Source organism: Toxorhynchites rutilus, chromosome 2, assembly GCF_029784135.1.
Source record: "Toxorhynchites rutilus septentrionalis strain SRP chromosome 2, ASM2978413v1, whole genome shotgun sequence".
In the NCBI taxonomy this organism is placed as follows: Eukaryota; Metazoa; Arthropoda; class Insecta; order Diptera; family Culicidae; genus Toxorhynchites; species Toxorhynchites rutilus.
In genome coordinates, this window is record NC_073745.1 from 26,611,029 (window position 1) to 26,626,343 (window position 15,315).

The 15,315-nt window shown below is 37.0% G+C and overlaps 1 protein-coding gene across 1 annotated transcript in view; it reads right to left on the reverse strand.

The window, feature by feature from the left end:
• Positions 1–15,315, reverse strand: part of LOC129765615 (tyrosine-protein kinase-like otk) — a 191,195-nt gene that overhangs the window by 22,081 nt on the left and 153,799 nt on the right. Inside the window, exons 8-9 of the mRNA XM_055766027.1 lie at positions 6,966–7,137; positions 6,220–6,419 (exon numbers count right to left, since the gene is read on the reverse strand). Coding sequence (XP_055622002.1) covers positions 6,220–6,419; positions 6,966–7,137 — 372 coding nt within the window. The remainder of the gene's footprint in view (positions 1–6,219; positions 6,420–6,965; positions 7,138–15,315) is intronic.

Genomic DNA, 15,315 nt, shown 5'->3' on the forward strand with positions numbered 1-15,315 from the left:
TTAAATGTATTCCGAGGGGCAAGCTCTTGAATACGCATGACCACAGTGCAAGTCGAAGGAAATTTCTTTGACGAAAAATCCCCCGGCCAGAACGGGAATCGAACCCGAACACCCGGCATGATAATGTGAGACGCTAACCACTCGGCCACGGGTGCCACGGCTTATTTTATATATTCTGACAATAAACAGTTTGATCCTTTTTGCAGAAAAAATACAGTTAAGTCGTCCGCGATTCTTAATAAAGAATCCAAATCAGGAATCTGCTTATTGCACCTAAAATCCAAATTGAATTCAGAATTGGGTAATATAATCTGAAGTTTAAGTTTGGTAACTGAAATTTTTGAATTGTTGCTAAAATTGGAATGGAAATTTAATCCTAAATCCGAAATATGGAGCGTATGAATGTATGTGACTTTGAATACTGTGTAACTCGTGATCTTTAGCGGGAGCTTTTTTTGATCAAGTTGCGCAGTAAGAAATCACTGTTTCTTGTTTGAATATTTGAGTATTCCACCACATCTTTCGCGTTAATTTAATTTGAAGCTTATGCGCAAATTTATCCACGAACATGAAAGCATTAAAACGTGCGATTACATTTCATACATTCATTTATTGCCTCACTAATTTTTTTCAACGGAAACTATAGTTTACATTCTATTTGACTTAGACTACATTTAAATTTTTGAATACAGAAAGAGGACAATAGTTAAAGTCAAAAAGTCCAAAAAATTTTAAAGCCATAATCATTGCGTTTCTTATCTGATTTGTGGCTATGAACTATTCATTCTGCCAAAAAGTACCGAGAATTCAACATCCCGTTTCAATTCACTGTCGAAATTCTTCTTGTAGCTTGGTTGGTACAACTATCTTCTACATCAGTGTTTCTCAAATCGCTCAATATCGACCCCCAGGGTCGATTTCAGTTTCCCAGGGGTCGACAGAAACGAAAATTAATTTTGGGGGTCGACGGGGTCTGAATATCAACCCCTATAGAATAACACATGTTCTTATTTGAAACATTTGAGATGCTCCATAAGTTGTGTTACGTGAACCACCCTGTTATCAGAATGACCAGGGTTGCCACATTTGATCCAGTAATATTTTCTGAAAAAATCTATATTTCTGTATTTTTAGCAGAAAACATATGTATCAAAAAACTAACGGAAAAAATGGAAATAAAGGAAATAAAGTGAGGTGGCATTCCATATGGGTCAACATTTTTATAAATCAGTGTACATATCTTCATGACTCAATGATAAAAAACAAAGTTTATTAGTAAGAATGTAGACAGACAAAAAGAACTGTAATCAATTTAACATTTAAATTTGAATTTAAAAAAAAATATCTTTAAAATCTGTATCTTTGCAGAAAGTCTGTAATTTGACTGTAATTTGGTAAAAAATCTGTAAAATACAGAATATTCTGTATATGTGGTAACCCTGAGAATGGCTAATAACTTTGTAGAAAATATTATTGTTGTACATTTTAAAATCTCAACAAGACGATGAGTGTGTACAAGATGAAAATAAAAAAGTACCAAAAGTACAATATGAAAAATTCGGCAAGTAAAAAAACGTGAACAGCGATTTAACACGAAAGAAGTCATCATCAAATTCATGTCCAAACATGCTCCAGAAATTTTACTGTATGACAAGCTTGCCCTTAGGTTACAAGTTCATGTGCGTTCTGCAATACGTTGGAGCTTGAATGATAATGTACTCAACTCCTAATTTAATTCAAGAGATTACAAAATATTTACATAGTTAAATGAAGTGAACTAGAATAACAGCCATTTCATGCCAAACCGATATAGTGATTCTCAGATTTTCGTGGAAAGTGGTAGTTTTGTTCTCAACTTACAACGCAAACTATTAGACCCGTTTTTTTTCTTAGGGTGACTATTATAAATATCCCACCATATCAAAGAATCCATATTGTTTGTTGAAAGCAGGAGTTTTAATATCATTTGTTGACGAATGCCACAATTGGTCGATGATTCTAGTTGGCGAGAGGGGGGGGGGGGAGGGGGGTTGGTTATTATTTGTACTGGATGTTTTTGAGGAGAAATCGGTTCCTTTTTGAGCGTTGATATTTCTTTTCCAGCTAAACGAAATGGATTGTTATAATTTCATTCAAAAGATAAAATGTCTAAAAGTTATATACTTATTAATTATTGATCCGAAAAAAACTTGTCTCGATAGCTTAAGCAATGCTTTGGAAACAGGCTAATGGAATCACAATTCTATATATAAACTAAAGCCTGCACGAAAATCCATTTCAAGAACGTCGTTCGATGTTTGCTGAAACGGACACGGTTTGCTGAGGAACGTCAAACGACAATGAAGTGTCTTTGTCAAGGCAGGTGGAGAAAAAGTTTGGATTGAGTTGTCCCCAAGGGCCACTCTCAGGGATAGAGTCGAATGAACTGCAAACGTTTAAAGTCTCTATATTTTAATAAGAAGAGGAAGAAATCCATTTAGTTGTGATTGCGAAGTGACATGATGTTTCTATGCTCTATGGCACGATGCTCTTCTCTCCCAATCCTATTTCTTTTCTGCCGCCGGACTGAACAGAGCCGTGTTTTTTTTTAGTAACAACAGCAGTTCTATTATCGAATGCTCACTGTCCATGTTTGCATAGGAGACGTAATCACCAACACCATTAGTGTTGGGAAAACGCAATTTTGTTGTTTTTTTTTTGCCTACAAGCATAACCATGCAAATTTCCAATGATATAATCTGTTCAGATGAAGGATATTATCGGCAAAAAGAGGGCCTAGGAGATTTTGCGGATTGAAACATATTCTTTCCATTTGGAAAACGCTTGCGTCTATTTATGCGGATAAACAATCGTTTCAATGAACATTTGTTCGCATAGCTAGACGTAACCACCAGGTTGCTCTGTCTGTTGGGTTAGTATTTACATTTTCGATAATGATCAAAATGTCTCCGTCGGTAGTTTCAGTTGTTATCGGATAAAAACAAAAAGGTTTGGAAGAAATTTAGTGAAATGGCTGGAAAAGGAGCTCTGGATTTATTGCGAGTCTATGATATTACTTTTTTCCAAAATACCCTGGGATATGATAAGAACAGCAGGTTCTTGTTTTTTCAATTAATTGAATTTGTAAAGGCATTCTGCAATGTTGGTAATTTTAGCAACATGATTTACCGATATCACGATCAATCGCATAAATATGCTGGAGTGACTTACACCAACGGTATGACTAAATGCTGAATATGTGGAATAATTCGATGTCGAATCCGAGGGGTTATAATGCTAAGAATCAATTTTATTTTAATTTTACTACTCATCTGATTTCATTGTCTGCTTGAAAATCCAAATGCTGAAATTAAGGTAATTATAACATCAAAAAAACATTATTGTCCTCTTTGTTCATCGCAGTACAGTGTACAGAAAATAGTTATTATGTGAACAGTGTTTCAATGGTTTCTTATATTCATCTACTAGTTGACGCGGCAAACGTTGTTCTGCCATAAAAATTATTTCTAGTGAATTTGTTGATTGTAAAATAAAAAATAACTAATGTATTGTAAGTGTGTTTGAATGTTTTAAAGATCTACACATACTTGAAACGTTCGTTACTCTTTCTTTCATGTGTTTGGCATACCGAGGTATAGAGCGCCAAGTCGATGACAAAAATAAAAATAAAACACAAAACATTTCTTGTATTCCATTCCCTATGTATTTCATTCACGAATCTGAAATGTTTGTTCTCTTGAACGTTAAATGTAAATTGAAAAAAGGAATAAATCTCGTTGTTGCAAATTTGTTGCTATTCATCGAATGTTTTGCTCAACTGAGGCGAATATGGCACTACTGAACGGTTTTCCGTGTCAATGTCTCCGTTGTTAATTTTTATGAATGATTGTCCGTCATTATCAGTTTTTATTCGTTGATATATTGGACATCTACCTAGGCTTGCGGTCGAGTCGTTGGTGAAATCTTTAAGAAAATGCGTTGTACAGTTTCCATCTGCCATGTAAGGCTATAAAAAAGGCTATGTTTGTGGTAACAATATCGAACAATCACCCATATTTCGTCATTAGCAGACCCGAAAGCAATGTAAATTGTTGAAATTTGAATGAAAATGTTTATTCGATGCTGTTTGAATACTTAGTAGACATAGCCTCGACTCTCAACTCAACTCAACTATTTTTCTATTAATCTCCTTGCATTTCAGCCAAAATATTATCCAGAATATAAAATAATTATCAGAGACTATTTTCGTCCAATATTTTCCCTACCTGTAAAAAATGTGTTATTCTGCTACAAAGAACACACAATAGAGCCACAGTTCGATTAAAATTTTTGTTTTAAAAGCGTGTTTATGTCACTCGAAAATTCATAACTATACGCATTGCGTTTCAAGGTCGGATGACATTCTTTCTCTTTAGAAAACAATCTACGGGTCGATTATTTGAATATTATTTATACCAAAATACTAAAATCGCGATTTAAAAAAGTAAGGTAAATGGTAAAATGGTAAATGGAGGTAAACCTTTGATGTTACATGTAGTTTTATGCCAAATTTATTTAAAAAAAAGAAATAAAAATTATTTACATTTTGTTTTGAATAGGACCACTTTAATCGGTATAAAACATATAGTGATCGGTACCCTAGCGGTATCATATATAGTTTACGTCCTATTCTCATGCCTACCAAGTTTTCAGTGCATAACTTCATGAAAATCGGTCGAGCCGTTTCGGAGGAGTTCGACCACGAACATCGTGACACGAGAATTTTATATATATTAGGCTGTCAAAAAAGTCTTGCGGTATTTTTTTTGAATTTTCATTTTTTCATAAAATTAATTACAATCATCTGTTTTAAGTCAAATATGCGCCGTTTTGTTCGATGACTTGTTCCCAACGAGATGCCAACTTCATAATACCCCTGTTATAGAAGCTCGCTTCCTTATTGGCAAAAAACTCGGATAGCCAATTTTCACAGGCCTCTTTTGTGGCTAACTTCTGACTACCTAGCTCGTTCGCCATGGACAAAAACAGGTGGTAGTCACTTGGTGCAAGGTCCGGACTATACGGCAGATGCAAAAGAACCTCCCATCCGAGCTCCCGGAGCTTCTGGTGCGTCACCAAAGAAGTGTGTGACCTGGCGTTGTCCTGATGGAAGACATTGCGGCCTCTGTTTATCAAAGATGGCCTCTTCTTCATGAGTGCTACCTTCAAGCGGTCCAGTGTTGGCAGTACAGGTCCGAATTGAGCGTTTGGTCATAGGGAAGCAGCTCATAATAGATTATTCCTTGACAATCCCACCAAACACACAGCAGAACCTTCCTGGTCGTTAATGAGGGCTTGGCCACCGTCTGAGCCGCTTCAGCGGACTTCGACCACGACCGTTTGCGCTTCACTTTGTCGTAAGTGACCCACTTTTCCATGCCAGTCACCATCCGCTTCAGAAACGGGTCGATTTTGTTGCGATTCATATGCGTCGATACGGTCAAAGATGTTTTTTTTTGCGTCAACGTGTGTGGCACCCATACATCGAGCTTCTTTGTGAATCCAAGCTTCTTCAAATGGTTAATAACGGTTTGATGACTTATCCCCAGTAAAACTGCTCAAATGTTTTCGAACAAAAATTGTTCTTTTGCATATTGAGCAAACGTATTACATTGCGTAGAATGCAAAACGGCGAAACAGTCGATCTTGTTTATTTTGTCGCTTACGTCTCCTATACAAACATGGGCAGGGTAGTCCTACGTCCACCTTGCGATTATATCACAGACATAACCCACTTCTAGTTTTTCCTTGTAGAAAAAAAAAATTGTAGACCCGCAATCATTAATTTCGATCTGGGTGGTCTGAGGAATCAGTCTTTTAGCTGAATTTATCATTTTTGAAAAAATATTATGTTTACTTTCATGCAAAATCATTCAAATAAATTGTTATTTTTATGGTTTTTGGGGGTTTATTTTACATAGGTCAAACATATTCTAATATCAAGAAATTTAGAGAGGTATTTTTCGTTTCGTCATGCGTTTTTTGTTGTTTGTTTAAAAAAATATCTCAAAAGTGGTGTATTTATAGAGATTTTTTATAGTGATCAGTATTTTCTAACCATAAGTTAGAGTAATTATAGCTAAAGAAAAACAGTGTATACAGAGTATACAAGCAGACGACTTATGAAGCAACATCATATCCGAAATCTCATCTAAACATATCCCATCCTTGCAAACTTACCACTAAATCCGGTGGCCTTCAGCTTGAGGCGATAGTTTTTGACACTTGGGACCGGTTCCTGTTGCTGAAGACCCGATGACTGTCCTCGGTGCAGCACTAGACAGCTATAAACACCATTATCTTTGGCTGTTGCATTTTTGATGTAGAGCTTTCGGCGCTGAAAATCGATATGCGCTGATTTGGCGAGTCGCTCGTCGTTCCTTCGTCGTGTAGAGTAAGATGAAACAGGAATGAGACAATGATAAAACTTGTATGAATCGAGGATGGTGAGGGTGGAGAAGGTGTGGAAAGTGAAAAGTACTTTGAATCATAAGGACTGTTGTTCCTCGGATGTTCCTTCTAGCGTCTAGCATACTGATGATGGAGATGCAAGTGATGAATATTTGAAAACCTAATGAGAACTACTCTCCCCGTTCATTGGCTAGACCGGAAAGGTAAAAAATCAGTTACCAATAGGTAACTACGGTCTCTATCGTCATTCGAACCCCAAGTTGAATGGTCGCAGGAGAGTATTGCCACCCTCTGAAAAGCGCTTCAACCGGCGATCACCAATTAAAAATAATCGCGGAAACGTTCATAAAAGTAGACACAGGAAGGAATGGAAAAAGCGCACAAGAGTTTTCCGTTTTCCATCAAGTTTTGTTTTCTCTTTGGCTTTCCGGTTATAACGAATGAATCATCGTCATGTATCTTTCATATGTATGTATTCGCTGTACTTCGCGAATGGAGAGGGCGCTTGCTCCTACCTGTACCACTCGATGCGGATATCATCGTCATCCCTGAAGCTGCCAGAATTGCTGCTGCCATTCCTAGCGCCATGATTGGAGCCTCCAACGTGACATTTGAGAACGACTGCACCACTCTTTTCCGATTCATGTTTCACCAATTGTACAACCGGCGCAAGGCTGCTGCTGCTTCCTGGAAATCAAAGCGAAAGTATAGAAAGACAATGTTAGTATTGATTTTTTTCCCTCAGCATCATCATGGGTCGTGTGCGAAAAAGATAAAAAAAAAACAAAACCGAAAACCCGAAAGGATTTTTTCTTCTAAACTTTATCGTCGGATCGTGCCTTCCGAAAGCTGTTTCAATCTTCCACCATGAAGATTTCACCACGTCTCGAGAACTGGATAACTCATCTCTGATTGGATTGAATTAGTCGTAAAAAGCTCAACCAACCAATTGGCGGCGCACTTATCAGTTCTGCTAGACTGCCAAACCATGGATATCGTGTGGCGGTTTATTATCGTAATCAACGTTTATATGGAAACTTTTTCTTCGATATCTTGGTTCCCCAGATAAGGGTGCAAACTTCCTTTCTATTTCAATGCAAGGCGGTGGACGAGGGAGGGGAGGAAGTTTCTCGCACTTCGCTGCTTCCGTTTTCCCGATCTGCTGAAGCCAAACTTCTGAGCTAATAAAAACGTATTGACCATCAATTGAATAGAATTTCATTTTATCTTATTGCATGTTCGCTCAATATTTTCCCGCAAACTCCTGCTGGGTTGGAGGTCACGCAACGACAGAAATTGTTTAAATCTGTCGCACCACCGCAGCAGCAGCAGATTCTTCGTCGAGCACAGTTACGTTTTACGACTTTACGGGAATTTTAAATGTTTTCTTGGTGTAGACAAACACAAGTATGAAAATATTCCTAATTGGATGCGTTGCCAAATGTGCTGCGATTATTTTTCGCCAATCCTCGTTTGTCGAAGCATATTTGTTTCATCATTGGAAGGGAAGGAATGTTAGTATGAAAATCGCGGCCTCTATAGCATGATTCCCGCGCGATTATCATGGGTGCGATAATTATTGGTGGGAGCTACGGTAAGTGATATGATTCTGGGAACGCGATTTTCAATCAGTCCACGATATATTTTAGGATTCTTTGTGGTCGAACCTTCATTTTTTTAAATATTTTTTCACACATTTTCCACACATTCAAACAACCGACGATGGAGTACGGCGGGTTTCTGATGAATAATCAACACGCACAATCTCATTACAACGTTTTCTCTTCTCCCAATATAACGTTTGCATTAAAAATGGACCTTTTCGGATGGGGATAAAAAACTAAAACAGATAATTGAGTTTGATAAATTTCCCATGGAAGGTAATTATAGTAGCATACTTACGAAAAAAATTCTACGCCCTTGTGAGCGATCTTCAGGTAGTTAACCGGAACATTCGCAATGGCGGACGAAAACATGCGTGTAGGCATGTTTTTGAGTTTTTTTTTCGTTTTACTTATCAATTCATTCACAGTTTTCAGGTTTGCCCAGAAATCCTCGATGGGACGCAGCTGGGGCATGTTCGGCGGGTTCTCCGACTTAGGTACCACATCGATATTCAGCCGCTCCATCTCCTCTAACGATCGCTTCGAGTAGTGGGCCGACGCCAGATCCGGCCAGAACACCGCGTCATCGCCCTTATGGTATTTCTTGATGAAAGACACTACTTCCGTCAGGCATTTCGTACTACAAATTTCCCCGTTCACGGCCAGTCCAGAGCTAAAGAAGAGCGGCTTTGACATCCCCTTCTCGCTGATTGTTGGTTTGTGAAATAAACTTCACTTCGGAACCCATTTTCTTCGTGGGGGAAGTAAAATACGAAGTGTCCTGCCAGTCGTTGCCATCCAGGGTGAGATAGGTCTCGTCGTCCATCATCACCGCCAGGTCGCGATTCGCCGGGAAAATCCCTGCCTGCAGCTCCGAGACCAGTGGATGGGACTTCCGCTTCCTCACGTGTATGTCCATGTTCGCCAGGTACTTTTTCACTGTCTGGCCGGTTGCACCGACCTCCCGCCCAAGCGCACGCGGCGATGTAGCCACTTTTCCCTCGATCTTCCTCTTCAGCATCCTTTGGAGCTTCTTGTCGCTCAGGGTCGTCGGTCGTCCGGAAGCACGATATCCGTTTTCGACGCGGCGGGATACCGTTTTTTGAACGCGCACACTTCTGAACGGAGTAGCTTCACTGTTTTCGCCATCACGGTTAGTGTTCGACTGATAGAGCTGTTAATTTTTTTCTGCTGACTCATGGGTTACTATGATTGATGCTGCATGGGTAGTTTCGTCAATGCGTGTGAAGGTAAACCCATGGAAAATCGACAATTTTTGTTCATTGTTTTAATGTAAACGTTATACACAGTCATTTCATGCCAAACAGATATTGTGGTTCGCAGATTTTCGTGAAAAGTGGTATATTCGTTCTTTATTGCGAAATGTTAGACCCGTATTTTTTATTTTTTCATTAGGGTACTCATCTCCATTTTAGGGTGGTCCGAAAGATCCATTCTTTGGCCTTTTTCCAAAAATTATTTTAATTTGCTATATCGATCATCTGAATCGGTCCAGTGGAATGCTTAGAATAAAGTATATTTCACGTCAATTTCGTTCAAAAGAGTTGTTTGTTTATATATTGTGCTTAAATATTATAATTTCAACTGTCCAGTTTCTATAAGACCATTTCAAAATTCATAAGTATTATCAATGAAAATTTCAAAACGAGCGACTGATTTACATGTCAATAATTGGCAACCTTGCCATTTCGGCTAAAAGCCTGGAAAATTCGTGTTGGCATACTGTTTACCAAATTCTGCTGAACAAATTTCTCGATATTTTTCCATGTTTCCGAAGTTGCGACTATGAGCTCTTCAATCGTGGTGTACCGCCTCCCCTTCGTATAGATTTTGCGTACAAGGGTCCCCCCTAAGATTTTCAACAGGATTCAAGTCTGGAGAGCGAGTCGACCAGTCCAAAAAATTAAGTTTTTGGTCCTTAAGCCATTGTTTAGTTTCCTTGCCGGTATGAATAGTAGTATTGTTTTGCTGGAATGTGGTTTTTTGTGACGATATCCACGCAAAAACGGTGAGAGAGGGTAGTCCAGATCACGTATGTAATCCTTGAATGATGCGAAAGCTATCTTGAGCTTTCCGGATGCACAGAATCCCGCCCAAACCATGCACGAGATCGAGAATTCGACAAATAATATACACTAGAATATAAATGGAAGCATTGTTTGTTCACATGACACAAATTAGCAAGATATTCACCTGGTCTTATAGAAGTTGGACAGAGTGTAGTTTAATGCTTTCTGTATTAATAAAACATAGTTTTCATGCTGAAATATCTTTATTTCGTGTTTGCACCACATTTTTAGCCCATTATCGTGTCATCTGCAATTTCTGTTTCGCGGATAATCGGGGTTCTACTTTATACCAAAATCTGACAAAGATCTAGGAATTTCATTATGATACAAATAATTACTACACAGCATTATCTTCCGATTTTAGAACGACTACACCCAAACTAGCGTTGGCAGAAAACATGCCATATTTGGCAGAAAAGATGCCATTTCCTGGTCATGAGAGTCAAATGCGTAAATAATGAGCTATTTTGAAGCTTAAAAATGGTTTGTATGTATGCGAGCAGACATCTCTTTTTGTTCTATCAATTATATTACGTCAATGGGGATCGAACCAAGGCCGGCTGGAATGCGAAGTTACTTTACACGACCACGCTATCCATATAGCTGTCAGCGCTATTATAAAGGAGCGTGGAAGGTGTTTTCTAAACCGATAAAGAAGAACATGAACGAGAATATATCTTTCTCTGTCTGGGCCGTGTATTTGGCAAACTATACGAAAAGCTTTCATTTGAATGTGTCTCCTGTTTCGCTCCCTCATATTGGCTCTAGCATATATATTATACAAATGATATACATGTATTGGGGAGTAGAACATTTTATGTTATCTTTCAGCTCATTTAATGTAATAAATCGGGATGCCAGAAAATGTACTAAAAATTAACTTTGGGTGTACAAACTGCTCTGTTTTACTAACTTGAGAGTTGTTAGACTTCCGTCGCGTACTTTTACATCCATTTATATTTACAGTGCAGTGCTGCCGGAATAATCGAAGCAATATTTTTCTAAATATTGATGCAAAGCGGCCCTTATCATTACTGAAATAGGGCAGGGACACGGTCATTTTATTGATAATGGTTGATAAAGTAAGGTGCGCTGAGTTTATTTTATTACATTATGATATCTAGAAACGTTTTGAACAAGTGAAGCAAGCATAAACCATTAAAATAACTTGCAAAAGGCAGTTTAAAATTGTCAAAAGATAAAAAAAAATCTTTTTTTTTTAAATATGTGTGAAGGACATTTTTTTATCCTATTTGTTAATTTATTTAGTCTCATTAGCATTTTAACTTTAACAGAGCCAAATTTGAATCGTGTATAATTACATGTTTTTATCTGATCTATAAATTGTACATAACGTACGCAAGAGTATTCCTTCTGTTCTTCCATTGTTCATTTAGACCACCGGACAGCGGAGACAGTTGATGAAATGTGTTATTAATAGCACAACAGCCCGATGTTTTTTGCAGAGCAGAGCAGTTGTATGGATGAATCGATTTCCATTCGACCATGGATCGATCTCCATCGCCGATTATTGTTGTAGTTATTTTATAACAACAAAAAGATGATCAATTTAGGGCCCCGAGTTTTGAACTCACGATCGATCGTTTAGTAAGCGAACGCGCAAACAACATGGCTACGGAGATCCCCATCTGAAGGACTTTAAGCATAAATATAATTTTCCACGAGTGGATTATCCGTTGATGCAAGTTCAATAGTATTTCTATAGAACTTTCCGAAGTGTTTCAACGAGTGGTGGCTTTCACATTATATGTTTTCTGGTATACACGACCTTACAGATATATAGTTGAATAATTTGTGTATTGATAAAACATGAAAAAATATCTTTCTTCGCGTTTGCATTCCATTTTATATCCATTATTGTGTTATCCGCGATTTTCGTTATCCGAGGTGCCATTGCCATTAGAGTTCTACTGTATGTTGTGTGAAAACATCGTAGTTCTGCAAACTAAATTATAAATTATAGCTGTTAAATTAGAGTTCAAAAAATACTGTCGGAAAGTAATGACAATGGAAATGATTGTGTAGGGTTGAAGAATAATGATAATGTGGATGAGGTGAATCTCGAATGAATTTCATTACTGGCAATGTCAATACGAATAATCGTGTAAGAGCCGCTTTAGAATTCAGAGCTATATATTTCCCGAAACATCCATTTAACCATTTACCTGGGAGATTCATTTCGAAACAGAAATAAATGTATTCAAAAATGTAGAATTACATTTTATAATCTACACAGGCACAGTTGTTTGATTGTCTTGGATCGATATAGTCTTTGGAATGGTTCTTTCCCAAAATAATGATTCTAGTTCTAAACTTGGTCCTGTCCAATAAGTATCTAGTATTAGATTTAGTTATTATTAAATTGTTAGTCTTAATCATATAGCAAATAAGTTCTATTTTAAGGTGAAATTTGAATTTGTAAATGCTAGATGATAAGTACCGTTTTGTCTCAAATTCCGAACACTTAAGCTGTGTTGGCCATTAAACAGTGTCTCAATGCTCGATATGGTGCTTTTTCGCGAAATTAATGTGCGTTTTGGATACAATAGAGGATTTTCTTTCATTTGGCCACCATCAAATTAATTTACAAATTCATATTCATGGTGAAAAACTAAAAATATGTTTGAGTACATTTGTCTCAAATTCCGAACACCCAAAATACAATTTTTCAAAAAAAAAAATTCATAACTTTTGAGCTACTAGACCGATTCAGGTGATCGATATATCAAATTAAAGCGAATTAGCTTCTTTGAAAAAATATAACACTCCCAAAAAATTGGATTTTGTGCTACGAAACTTGATTCAAATTCCGAATTTGCTAACGCAAACATTTCATCGCTGGTTTTGACAGTCACTTTTTTGCAAATGCTTAGTATTATAAGTTTTAGGCAGTATCGATACCTGTGAATGATGTTAAAATGAAGCCTATACCACAAAGAATGTTAGGGGTTTTATTAATCAATTATTTAAAATATTAAAGTTCAATAAATTTATATTTAAAAATGAAGTGTTCGGAATTTGAGACAAAACAATAATTGTAACATAGTTGAGATTTGTGTTTCACCCATATTCCGGAACCTTTCTCAGCGTCAAAAACACGTCACTACGCACGAAAAGTTGACTAAACAGCTACGAAAATTGAGTTTGTGTCAGATGTAAACAATCGTCTGTCAAATCCGGGGGTAGCATCGATGAAGAAAATACGATGAAACAAATTTACGCAAGAGGATTATGTCATACCCTAAAAGTACCCATTTAGGAACAAAAGTCATTTTTTTTGGTTTTTCTTCAAAATATATCAACGGTACTGAAATTGCTAAATGGTCTACTAAAATTACCTACTTTTACGTAATATTGAAAGTTCTATACGTAAGGGGTTGTATCTAGGACACGATCGCATATTTTCGACGCAGAACTACGCAATTATATTATGCAATCCACTTGTTTATCACTTCGAATATTATTTTAGAATGCATCGAATTTTTTGTAATAGATTATGTTCTTCGTTACAAATAAATTTTATGAACGTCCTTTTACATTTGATATGATGCCTAGGACTACCAAAATATGTGAACGAAAGAATTGTCAAAAGGACATTGTATTTTACATTTTCCTCTGAAAGTATTGTACATCTCATGTTTACGTAGTTCTCGAACCGCGAAAGTTCATTCACCTCTAGTATCTGAAATGACGATTTTGCCAGGCTTCTCAGTTTAAAAGTACGTTTTAGGGAAACATGCCCGGCCTGCACAACGACTAGCGAGTACAAAAGTACTCAACACCAAAAAATAACCCCGACTTGCGTGTATTTGCAAAGCGGATTCCCCCAGGTACATTGATTTTGATGTCTGTGTTGGGGAAAACGAAATTTGGGCCAATCAAAACTTGGCAGTTATGGCGTTTGAATAACGCTTGACATTTTACAGTTATTCATCTCATGAAAAATAACATTTTATTAATTGTGATAGACACGTAGAAATATTTCTTATCAATTGATGCAAACATCTTTCCGATCTATTAAGAAATGTTCGAGTTATAAGCATTCGAAATACGGGTAGGGTTAGCACACACATCGGCAGAAATGTGTAAGAAAAAGGAAGTTCTTCCAGTTTTCATGAATTTAAATTGTAATTTTTATTTCATAAAAACGTGACCTGCTTTCTGGTTTGGCACCCTTCCTGAAAGATGTAGTTCTACGTTAAAACTTTTAATATTGGAATACTTTGATTTCAAATGGAGGTGCTTTTTGTTTTGCACTCATCAGTGTATCCAAATTGTATTCTGCTTCTACTACTATAGTTGCCTGTTTTGATCGATACAATTTGAGGAGCACAAATTGGACCAATAGAAACGTGGGATTTAGCGCGTTTAGATAGATTTTGACAGTTTATAATTATTCAGTTGTTTATCTTTAAAAAAATATATTTTTTTTTCATTGTAAAAAATGCGTAAAAATATTTCCAATCAATTGATACAAACATATTTGCGATCTATTTAAAATCATCGAATTTCAAGCGCTCGGAATTTTCTTTATTTTCTACATGTTCAGTGTTCAGATTTTATTTTACCCCCCATATAATCCTTTTAGGGGTAATCTCACGTCAAAAGATAATGTTGTTTTCTGGGATTTGGATTTGTTACGACCTTTTGAAAAGCGGCTGACCTTTTGAAACCCAGTAACGATGGGAATATCAGGCGACAAAAAGTGATTTCTCTTAGTAACAATGACCCGCCACTCAGGAAAACGGTTGAGCTACTCAATTGAGATCAACTACCTTATACGGCTTATACACCAGATTCAAGAATAATAGACGCATTTTTCAGGAAAAATTTGGTTTCATATACTGAAACACCCAGTCATTTAATGTTGCTCAAATTTACCTCGGTCGAATGATGTGGTTTATTTTATTTTCCATGTTTGGCACTGTGGAACTGGTGAATGTACAATCAAATTTACAGCAATTTGTATAATTTATAAATGAGTTATAATTTATGTAATATTATAACATGAAGAAACCATAATTACGTGTTTGTCAGTTTTTGTGAAACGCTCGGCAACGCTTCCCTCAATAAGCTTATGCGTCACCGCCTCTACCCCCTCGAATGTTTTACGCAAAAGTTTCGCGCCTTTTCTTCCATCCTAAGCCACC